Raw genomic sequence first — 11999 nt, forward strand, 5'->3', positions numbered from 1 at the left:
AGCCTCGTTCAGTCTGTGGTAGTCACCGCATGGTCTCCAGCCCCCCCGTTGCCTTGGGCACCATGTGCAGGGGGGAAGCCCATGGGCTGTCGGACCGCCGTACAATCCCCAATTCCTCCACCCTCTTGAACTCCTCCTTCACCAGTTGGAGCTTGTCCGGCGGAAGCTTTCGAGCACGGGAGTGGAGGGGTGGTCCCTGGGTCGGGATGTGGTGCTGTACTCCGTGTCTGGGCATGGCTGTCGTGAACTGCGGTGTCAGTACTGATGGGAAATCCGCCAGGACCCTGGTGAATTTGTCGTCGGACAGCGTGATGGAGTCCAGGTGTGGGGCTGGCAACTGTGCTTCACCCAGGGAGAACGTTTGAAAATTCTTGGCGTGGACTAAACGCTTCCCTTGCAGGTCGACCAGCAGGCTGTGGGCTCGCAGAAAATCCGCCCCCAGGAGTGGTTGGGCCACGGCGGCCAGTGTGAAGTCCCACGTGAACCGGCTGGAGCTGAACTGTAGCCGCACCGTGTGGGTGCTGTAGGTTCGTATTGTGCTGCCATTTGCAGCCCTCAGGGTGGGTCCCGGTTCTCTGTTGCGGGTGTCGTAACTCGTTGGAGGTAAAACGCTGATTTCCGCTCTGGTGTCGACCAAAAATCGGCGTCCCAACTGCTTGTCCCAGACGTACAGGAGGCTGTCCTGATGGCCAGCTGCCGTAGCGATCGGCAGCGGCTGGGCCTTGGCGTTTCCCGGGAATTTGCAGGGTGGTCTACAGCGGTGGGCCTCTGTGCCCCGCGGCTGGTGGTAGAAGCACCATTGTTCGTTGGGCTCTGCTGCCGGACCTGGTCTGGTCTGTCGTTGGGCACGCGGCTTGGTAATCTGTCGAACGGACGCCCCTCGCTCCTTCTTGGCATTCCACAGCACATCTGTCCGGGCCGCCACCTCCCGGGGGTCACTGAAATCTGTGTCGGCCAGCAGCAGATGTATGTCCTCCGGCAGTTGCTCTGGGAACACCTGATCAAACATGAGGCAGGGTTTGTGTCCTCCAGCCAGGGCCAGCATTTCGATCATTAATGCTGACGGCGGCCTGTCTCCCAAACCATCCAGGTGCATTAAGCGGCGTGCTCGTTCGCGCCGTGAGAGTCTGAAAGTCCTTATGAGCAGGGCTTTGAATGCTGTGTATTTGCTGTTCTCCAGGGGCGACTGTATAAACTCCTCAACTTGTGCAGCAGTCTCTTGGTTGAGAGAGCTCAGCATGTAGTAGTAACGAGTGGGCTCCGAGGTTATCTGCCGAATGTGGAATTGTGCTTCTGCCTGTTCTAACCACAGACGGGGGTCTCAGCAGCCAAAAGCTTGGCAGTTTTAATGAAACTGCGTGAACAGATGCGGCGTCGGTCATCTCTGGTCCAAATATCGTTTGGGCCGTCGGGGTCACCAAATGTAGCGGTGTGCTACACACAACACTAGAATAACCACACGGAGTCGGTGAGTTGGAGTTGCGATAAAGAGATTTATTCAAACTTCACGGCCCGCTTTAAAGCCTTCCCGTTCCCGCCCTCCCTGGGGCGGGACTGCTGTGGGGAATGCATATTCCCAGATCCTTTCTGCACACGGGATTTTCCCCCTGCTGGTGAAGATGGCCTGGCGCCCTTTCTGGGGCCGGCACTCTGCCTGCGCGCACTGTTTTGTGGGCCGGTTCATGTGTGCTAGAAAGTGGGTCGCCACAATCCCATGATTTTTGCATAATTATACAATAACCAGTGGTGTTATGCAACACTCATCAAAGTTGCTGGTGAACGCAGCAGGCCAGGCAGCATCTCTAGGAAGAGGTACAGTTGACGTTTCAGGCCGAGACCCTTCGTCAGGACTAACTGAAGGAAGAGTTAGTAAGAGATTTGAAAGTGGGAGGGGGAGGGGGAGATCCAAAATGATAGGAGAAGACAGGAGGGGGAGGGATGGAGCCAAGATCTGGATAGGTGATTGGCAAAGGGAATGAGAGGATCATGGGACAGGAGGTCCGGGGAGAAGACGGTGGGGGGGGGGGATCCCAGAGGATGGGCAAGGGGTATAGTTAGAGGGACAGAGGGAGAAAAAGGAGAGTGAGAGAAAGAATGTGTGTATATAAATAAATAACGTATAGGGTACGAGGGGGAGGTGGGGCATTAGCAGAAGTTAGAGAAGTCAATGTTCATGCCATCAGGTTGGAGGCTACCCAGACGGAATATAAGGTGTTGTTCCTCCAACCTGAGTGTGGCTTCATCTTTACAGTAGAGGAGGCCGTGGATAGACATGTCAGAATGGGAATGGGATGTGGAATTAAAATATGTGGCCACTGGGAGATCCTGCTTTCTCTGGCGGACAGAGCGTAGGTGTTCAGCAAAATGGTCTCCCAGTCTGCGTCGGGTCTTGCCAATATATAGAAGGCCACATCGGGAGTACCGGACACAGTATATCACCCCAGCATACTCACAAGTGAAGTGTCGCCTCACCTGGAAGGACTGTCTGAGGCCCTGAATGGTGGTAAGGGAGGAAGTGTAAGGGCATGTGTAGCACTTGTTCCGCTTACAAGGGTAAGTGCCAGGAGGGAGATCAGTGAGGAGGGATGGCGGGGGGACGAATGGACAAGGGAGTCATGTAGGGAGCGATCCCTGCTGGTGAAAATAAAGCGGTGGGGGCCAGGGAACTTAAAATCATCGAAAAGTTTAAGAGCGTGAGAAGTGTCACGAACATAGGTCGGAAGGGATTGAACAAGGGGTGATAAAACAGTGTTGAGGTATGCAGAAACAAGTTCGGTGAGGCAGGAGCAAGCTGAGACTATAGGTCTGCCAGGACAGGCAGGTTTGTGGATCTTGGATAGGAGGTAGAAATGGGAAGTGCGAGGTATGGGAACTATAAGGTTGGTAGCAGTGGATGGGAGATCCCCTGAGCGGATAAAGTCGGTGATGGTGTGGGAGGCAATGGCCTGGTGCTCCTTAGTGGGGTCATGATTGAGAGGTAAATAAGAGGAGGTATCCGCGAGTTGTCACTGTGCCTTGGCAAGGTAGAGGTCAGTACACCAGACTACAACAGCACCCCGCTTTTCGGCGGGTTTAATAGTAAGGTTAGGATTAGTGCGGAGGGAGTGGAGAGCAGAGCATTCGGAAAGAGTAAAGTTGGAATGGGAACAAGGTGCAGTGAAGTCAAGACGGTTGATGTCCCATTGGCAGTTAGCAATAAAGAGATCCAGAGCAGGCATGGTGAAAATAAAGCGGTGGGGGCCAGGGAACTTAAAATCATCGAAAAGTTTTGCTTGAATGTGTGTTGCTTGAATTTCCAGCATCTGCAGAATTCCCCGTGTTTGCCAATGGTGTTATTGTCATTTTTATGTGTACTTTTTATGATCACAAGACCCAGCTGGACATTAATAACTTAAAGTACTGCAGGTTACCCCATCAGTGAGTCACTTGTTGGCAGAGAAACTGAAGGACTGGAGCTGCTTGCATCAGTGAGGCAGTCGAGGCGTCGGTGCATGAAGGGACTGTACAGTTTAACAGCAAGTGGTCATCTCAGTCGCTTTTCTTGTGATTGCAAGGTTCTGTTGGACGTTGTTAATATGGAATGCTGCGAGACCAGTTCTCTGCATAATTAGTGGACAGCAGAGCCGGATGACGGGGGAGGTGCATTACCTTAGTTGTGGTTAGTACTAGGCCTCAAGCTGCAGTGTTGCCTGTTTACAGCTGCCCAGGAGAGAGGAGTCAGAGTCAGTGCTCTCTACTAGAGGCGGTGTGGTGCAGCATCCAAGCTGGGGTCAGCATCGTTTACTCGGCGGAGAACAGGCTGTGTTGTGTTCGACTGCAGACTGCTGCAATGTTCATGGACTCAGGGTCTTGGACTATACAGTGTATTTTTGTGTGACTGTATTTTACTGATATCTTATATGTTTACTGCTATCTTATATGTGTGCCTTTTGCTGTGTATGACTGTTGGTACTGTGTTTTGCACCTTGACTTCCAGAGTAGTGCTGTCTTATCTGGCTGTATTCATTGGTATTCATGTATGGTTGAATGACAATTGAACTTGAACTACTAAACTTCGTAACTTCTAGAATCGAGGAAACTTGTGATCATTTTAACAATGCTCCAGTAGGGAATGGAGTAGACACATTTCTAAGATTCACTTTACTTTCATATATCATTGTTCTTTACATTTAATGTAGGTAAGAAGTCTCAGGTTGCTCTGGAGGCAAACCTAAAGAAACTGGAGGAGGAATGTAAAGCTAAGGAGGCTGAGCGTGTGAACCTGGAACTGGAGCTGACAGAGGTGAATGAAAGCTTGAAGAAAGCCCTTGCTGGAGGGCCCACACTGGGACTGACAATAGAGCCAAAGTCCTCCAGGACGTCTAGCCCACAGGTATAAGAAAGTGTATAAATATCGATTGCATATTGAAAGAGCAAGAGGATCTATTTCTGTTTGTAACTTTCCTATTTGTAAATGAGACACACATAAAGTAAAGTACTGAGCAAGTTAGGCAGCAGTTGTGAATAGAGAAGCAGACTTAACCGCTCAGGTCACAGGCTCCTCACCAGAACTGGAAAGTCAGTTGAAATTTGTAGAGAGTGTAGGGGAGGGAGATAGGGAGAAGGAATATCTCTTACAAGAATAGTTACTGTGCTGCCGGACTCCTAGAGAGAGTGGAATATGGGCAATTAGAGGGAGAGAAGAAACAGACCAAGGGCGTGTTAAACCTGTGAAATGCAGGTCAGAGCTGTTAAGAACTTAAACAGTACAGCACAAGGTCAGGCCATTCGGCCCACAAGTTATGCCAAACCAGCTAAAAAGTAAATCAGAAACCTCCAAAAAACTAATCCCTCCTACTTACACAATGTCCAGATCCCTCCATCTTTCTCACATCCATGTACATATCTAAATGTCTCTTCAAAGCTTCTAATGTGTTTGCCTCTACCACCATAATAGGCAGCACATTCCAGCCATCCACCACTCTCTGAGTGAAAAAACTCACCCCTCACATCCCCTTTGAACCTGCAGCTCTCACCTTCAATGCATGCCCTCTGGTGTTGGACATTTCTACCCTGGGAAAAATATATCCCCTGTTTACTCTATCTGTCCGGCCTCTAAACCAGACAGCCTCTCCAAAGCCACAACATCTTTCCCATAGTGGGTTGACCAAAATTGTATGCAATATTCCAGATGTGGCCTAACCAGAGTTTTATGAAGTCGCAACATAACCTCCTGACTTTTGAACTCAGTGCCTCGACTAATGAAAACAAGCATTCCATAAGCCTTCTTAACCACTTCTTCTAAGGAGCTATGAGCTTGGACCCCAAGATCTCTCTGCTCAGTAACACTGTTAAGGATCTTGCCCTTAAAATGTACTGTCTACTTTCATTTGCCCTGCCAAGGTGCAACACCTCACATTTATCTGGCTGAAACCCCATCTGCTATTTCTCTGCCCATATCTGCAATGGATTTGTGCTGTGTTCTTTTCCAATCTTCTGAACGATCAGGCAGGGGGTGGAAACTGGAGTGAAGTGACTCAGTATAGGACGGATGGTAAAAAGCAAAGAAAGCGTGCAGTCAGACTGTCAGGAAGGGCAGGCAGATGATAGGACAAAACTGCAGCCGGTATGATGAGCATCAGTGCATTAGGGATGCAAAATCAAAAAGGGTAGAAATAAAGTCCTCAAAGTGTTATAGCTCAATGCACGGAGTATAAGAAATAAGGTGGATGATCTTGTTGCAGTATTACAGATTGTCAGGTATGATGTTGTGGCCATCACTGAATCGTGGCTGAAGGATGGTTGTAGTGGGAGCTGAATGTCCAAGGTTACACAACGTTTTAGATGGAGAGGAAGGTAGGCGTGGCTCTGCTAGTAAAGAATGGCATCAAATCAGTAGAAAGATGTTGAATCCTTGAGGGTTGAGTTAAGAAACTTCAAGGGTAAAAGGACCCTGATGACAGTTATATACAGGCCCCCCAAGAGTAGTTGGGATGTGGACCCCAGATTACAATGAGAAATAGAATAGGCATATCAAAAGGACAATGTTATGATAGTCATGGGAGATTTCAACATGCAGGTCAATTGGGAAAATCAGGTTGGTAATAGATCTCAAGAAAGTGAGTTTGTTGAGTGCCCAAGAGATGGCTTTGTAGAGCGGTTTGTCATTGAGCCTACTAGGGGATCAGCTATACTGGATTGGGTGTTATGTAATGAACTGGAGGTGATTAGGATGCTTAAGGTAAAAGAGCCCTTAGGAGACAACGATAACAATATGACTGAGTTCAACTTCAAATTCGACAGGGAGAAAGTAAAGTCTGACATAGCAGTATTTCAGTGGAGTAAAGGAAATTACAGTGGTATGAGAGAGAAATTGGCCAAAGTAAATTAGAAGGAGATGCTGGCAGGGATGACAGCAGAACAGCAATGATGTGAGTTTCTGGGAAAAATGAGGAAGGTGTAGGACAAAAACGTATTCCAAAAACGAAGAAATATTTAAATGGCAAAATAGCATAACCGTAGCTGACAAGGGAAGTCAAAGATAATGTAAAAGCAAAAGTTACAAAGCAAAAATTAGTGGGAAGATAGAGGATTGGGAAGCTTTTAAAAACCTACAGAGAGCAACTAAAAGAATCATTAGGAGAGAAAAGATGAAATATGAAAACAAGCTAGCAAACAATATCAAAGTGGAGAGTAAAAGCTTTTTCAAGTATGTAAAAAATAAAAGAGATGAGAGTGGATATAGGACCACTAGAAAATGAGGTCGGAGAAGTAATAATGCATGACAAGGCGATGGCAAAGGAACTAACTGAGAATTTTGCATCAGTCTTCACGCTGGAAGACACTGGCCAGATGTTGAAGGGTTTGAGGGAAGAGAAGTGAGTGCAGTTACTATTACAAGGGAGAAGGTGCTCAAAAAGCTGAAAGACCTAAGGGTACATAAGTCACCTGGGCCAGATGAACTGCACCCCAGGGTTCTGAAAGAGGTGGTGATGGAGATTTGGTCTGTAGTTCCCAGAATTTTAAAGAGAAGTACAACATTTAACCAGAACCTCACCTGTGCCTAGACAGGACATGAAAGACACACATCAACGCCCCAGCAATCTCATCTCTCGCCTCATTCAGTAACCCGGGGTAGATCCCATCAGGCACTGGGGACTTATCCACCTTAGTAATCATTAGGAGGCCCAAGGCTTCCTCCTCCTTGACCTCTAAACACCCTAACATTCACCACTGATAGCCCGGTTCTCCATATCCTTTTCCTTGGTAGCTACTGAAGCAATTACTCATTAGGTGTCTTACTCACATTCTCTGCATCCAAGCAAATGTTTGTCTTTTTATCCTTGAGTGGTCCCACCCTCTCCCTAGTTATTCTCTTATTCTTGATGTATGTATAGAATGCTTTGGGATTCAGCTTAATCCTACTTACCAAGGGCTTCTCATGGCCCCTCCTGGCTTTCCTAATTTCATTCTTTAGTTCTTGTCTGGGTTGTGTATACTCATCATGTGCTCCGTTTGATCCTAACTTCTGAAGCTTTACATACTTTTTCCTTTTTCTTCTTGACTAAATTCATCATTTCTCTAGACATCATCTATCTTTCCACTCCTGTTCTTGCTTCTAACAGGGAACATTCCTTTCTTGTACTCTGTACAATTGAGCTTGAAACACCTTCCACATGTCTGATGTGGACTTGCCAGAAAAAAATGCTGTTCCCAATTAACTCTTCTTAGTTCCTGCCTAAAGCCCTTGTAATTTGCCCTACTCCAATTTAAAACTCTCCCACTAGGATCCTTAACTCTAGCTATCCTGAAAGTTAAGGACCTGTGGTCACTGTTCCCTAACTGCTCACCCACTGAAAGGTCAGTCACCTGGCCAGGCTCATTACCCAACACCAGGTCCGATACAGCCCTCCTCTCATTGGACCATCCACATATTGATCTAAAAAACCCTCCTGGATATACTTAACAACTTCTGCCCCATCTGAACCCCTTGCACTAAGAATGTTCCAGTTTATATTTGTAAAGTTGAAATCCCCCATGACAACAAGCCTATTATTTTAACACATTTCCTAAATCCATTTACATATCTGTGCTTCAATGTCCAAGTGGCTCTCGGGGGGTCTGTAGTACAATCCCATCAGTGTGATTATACCCTTCCTATTCCTGAGTTCTACCCAAATGGACTCAATGTCTGAACCCTCCATTGTGTCTCCCTGAGGGCATCTGTGAGATTATCTCTGATTAGTAGCGTAACTCTTACCCGCCCCCCTGCCTTTACCTCCTCCTCTATCTTCTCTAAGACTTCAAAAATCTTAATCACCCATTCCTGCCCGTCTCTCAAGTTTCTGTGATGGAAGTTTTAATAGAATATTGCAGCACCTTTTGAGGATGGAACAGATTTAATGCTTCAGCTTGATGACCACACATTAGAATACGGGAAAGGTACGTGGGATGCAGGGAGAAAACAAGAGAGAAAATTTGTGGGAGAGAGAACGAGAGAGAGCACTGTTGCACTGGAAGCCCAGGGCATCCATTCAGGTACATTGTAGCTTGTAGACAAATATGAACCAGTTCAGAAATGAGCATGATATATTTTCTCCAAGATGTAAGGAGGGTTGTTTATTCCATACAAGGGTCCTTATCATGCAAAGGTGTATGTAGTGCTTGAACAAAGTGTTCCTTGAATATGGAATTTGGATTTTTTAAAGGAAAGATGAAAGATGTAAAATCCTTGTGGGTAGAGTTAAGAAACTGCAAGGGTAAAAAGACCCTGATGGGAGTTATATACATGACCTCGAACTGTAGCCAGGATGTGGGCTATAAATTTCCATGGAAAATAGAAAAGGCCTGTAATAAGGGCAATGGGGGATTGCAATATGCAGGAAGATTGGGAAAATCAGGTTGGTGCTGGACCCCAAGAGAGGGAATTTGTAGAATGCCTGCAAGATGGCTTTTCAGAGAACCCACTAGGAGAAAGACAATCCTGGATTGAGTGTTGTGTAATGAACCAGATTTGATAAGGTGAAGGAACCCTTGAAAAGCAGTGATCATAATATCAGTATTACAATGGAGTAAAAGGAATTATAGAGGCATGAGAGAAAAGCTGGCCAAAGCTAACTGGAAGAGGACACTAGCAGGAATGATGGCAGAATGGCAATGGCTGGTGTTTCTGAGGGCAATTCAGAGGGTGCAGAAAAGATAGAGTGTATTCAAAGATGAAGTATTCTAAAGGGAGGATTAGGCAACTGTGGCTGACAAGGAAAGTTGAAGACAACATAAAAGCAAATGAGAGGGCATATAATATAACAAAAACTAGTAGGAGGTTAGAGGATTGGGAAGCCTTTTAAAAAAACAGCAGAAGGCAACAAAAAAAAGAGAGAAAAGATAAAATATGAAAGTAAGCGAGCCAAAAATATCAAAGCAGATACCAAAGTTTTTTCATACATATAAAGATTCAAAGAGAGGTGAGAGTGTACATTGGAGCAGTGGTGGGTAACAAAGAATTGGTGGACAAACTGAATATGTATTTTGTGAAGACACTAACAGTATGCCAGGAATGTGAGAGTGTCAGGTGCAGAAGTGAGTGTAGTTGCAATCACTAAGGAGAAGATCCTTGGGAAGCTGAAAAATCTGTTTGATAAGTCACGTGGACCAGATGGCCTACACCCCAGGGTTCTGAAAGAGGTAGCTGAAGAGACTGTGGGGCATTAGTCATGATCTTTCAAGAATCACTGGATTCTGGAATGGTTATGGAGAACTGGAAAATTGCAAATATCACTCCACTCTTTAAGAAGGGAGGGAGGCAGAAGAAAGGAAATTATCGGCCAGTTAGCCTGACTTCAGTGGTTCGGAAGATGTTGGAGTCCAACATGATCTCCTTAAGGGGAAATCTTGCCTGACAAATCTGCTGGAATTCGTTGAGGAAATAACAGACAGTCAGTGGATGTTGTGTACTTGGATTTTCTGAAGGCCCTTGACAAGATGCCACACATGAGGCTACTTAACAAGATTAGAGCCCATAGTAATACAGGAAAAATACTGGCATGTATAGAAGATCAACTGATTGGAAGGAGGCAAAGAGTCAGAATTAGGGGCCTTTTCTGGTTGCTGCCAGTGACAAGCGCTGGACCACTTATTTTCAAGTAGTTTGCCATGGATTTGGATCGTGGAATTGATGGCTTTTTAGCTAAGTTTGCAGATGATACAAAGATAGGTGGAGGGAGCAGAGTCTGCAGAAGGACTTGAACAGATTGGGAGAAGAGGCAGAGAAGTTGCTGATGGAATATGAAGTGAATGGTAATGCACTTTGGTAGAAGGAAGAAAGGTATAAACTGTTTTCTAAAGGGGGAGGAAATTCTAAAGTTAGAGGTGCAAAGGGACTTGGGAATCCTCGTGTAGGATTCCCTAAAGGTTAACTTGAAGGTTCAGTAGGTGGTAAGGAAGGCAAATGCAATGAGAGGGTTAGAATATAAGAACTTGGTGCTGGGGCTTTATAAGGCATTGGTCAGACTGCTCTCAGAGTAGTGTGAGCGGTGTTAGGCTCCCTATCTAAGAAGAGATGTTCTGGCATTGTAGATGGTCCAGAGGAGGTTGATGAGAATGATTCCAGGAATGAAAGGGTTATCATATGAGGAGTGTTTGATGGCTCTGAGCCTGTATTCACTTAATTTAGAAGAATGGGTGGGGGGGAGGTCTCATTGAAACCTATTGAATATTGAAAGGCTTCGACAGGGTGGATGTGGAGAAGATGTTTCCTGTAGTGGATGAGTCTAAGACTAGCACGGACACAGCCTCAGAATAGAGGGATGTTCATTTAGAACAGAGGTGAGGAGGCATTTCTTTCGCCAGAGGCTGGTGACTCTGGAATTCATTTTGCTATGGACGACTGTGCAGTCCAGGTTTTCTTTCTTCTTTTTTGGCTTGTGCCTGCGTGTGTGCAGGTCTTTGCGTGTGCGTCTGCGTGTGCGTGCATGCGTGCGGGTCTGTGCATGTGCGTCTGCGCGTGCGCATTTGTGCGTGTGCGACTGCATGTCTGTGCGTGCATCTGTGATGATGTCTTTTTCATGGCTTTTTACAAGGCGTGGAGCAAGAGAGAGAGACACTGTGTGGTGTGCCACTCCTCACACAGGCATTTTTGCAGTATTTCCCCTTTACGAGGTCGATTTGCGATCTCGACACTCAACCTGGCATGGATGGAAAGCGTACTCGGGAGTGGACTCGACTAGTTTCAAACCCGAGAACCTCCGCTCCCGGGTCCGGCGCCGATGTCGTTGCGCCACCAGCCGGCCCTGGAGTCCAGGTTTTCGAGTATATTCAAAGCAGAGATTAATGGGTTCCTGGACAGTCAGGATATCAAAGCTTACAGGGAGAAGGCAGGAGAATGGGGTTAAGAGGGATAACCAATAAGTCATGATGGAATGGCAGAGCAGACTCGATGGGACTAATTCAGCTCCCATGTTTTATAACATCCCAAGGTAAAACTGAAATAGAAATATTTAATTTCCCATGTTACTGTACAATCAGAATTTTAGTGAATATTCTCTATGTATGATACATTTAATTGAAATGTCCAGTGGAGGAGAAGAGAATGCTAAATATGAAATTTATTATCCTGCATTGTTCCTCTTCACAGTCCCCTAACTTGATGCATCGTACCCTCGATAATTCTCCAGCTTCCAGCTGTGATACAAGTGACACTGAACCATCAGCGTTGCCCGTAAATGCAGCCGTTCTTGGCAGAAGACCATCTTCCATGGTTTCTTCCCCAAGTCGAGGACATGTACGCAGGAAGGCCAAGGTATTCTAGATCCACACATTATATCACATTTTTCACAGTAATTCCCCGTTGCCATTGTGCTGACCGGACTATAAAACCACTGTCTTAACTTGTGAGATTTGTAGTGCTTAACAGTATAAATATTTTCTTTCTTTCTCAGGCTACATAAAAGAAGCTACATGTATCATTACATCTACGTCACCTTTCATTGCAACAGCACCAGTTCCTGTCCTTCACTTGGTTC

The 11999-nt window shown here is 46.2% G+C and overlaps 1 protein-coding gene across 9 annotated transcripts in view; it reads left to right on the forward strand.

Annotated features, from left to right (window-relative positions):
- The window catches only part of afap1 (actin filament associated protein 1), a 407775-nt gene that overhangs the window by 387221 nt on the left and 8555 nt on the right, over nt 1-11999 (forward strand). For all 9 annotated transcript variants that reach the window (XM_072255900.1, XM_072255903.1, XM_072255901.1 and 6 more), the window contains exons 15-16: nt 4179-4372; nt 11612-11776. In XM_072255900.1, the coding sequence (XP_072112001.1) occupies nt 4179-4372; nt 11612-11776 (359 nt within the window). The remainder of the gene's footprint in view (nt 1-4178; nt 4373-11611; nt 11777-11999) is intronic.

This window comes from Mobula birostris, chromosome 4 (assembly GCF_030028105.1).
Source record: "Mobula birostris isolate sMobBir1 chromosome 4, sMobBir1.hap1, whole genome shotgun sequence".
Taxonomy (NCBI): Eukaryota; Metazoa; Chordata; class Chondrichthyes; order Myliobatiformes; family Myliobatidae; genus Mobula; species Mobula birostris.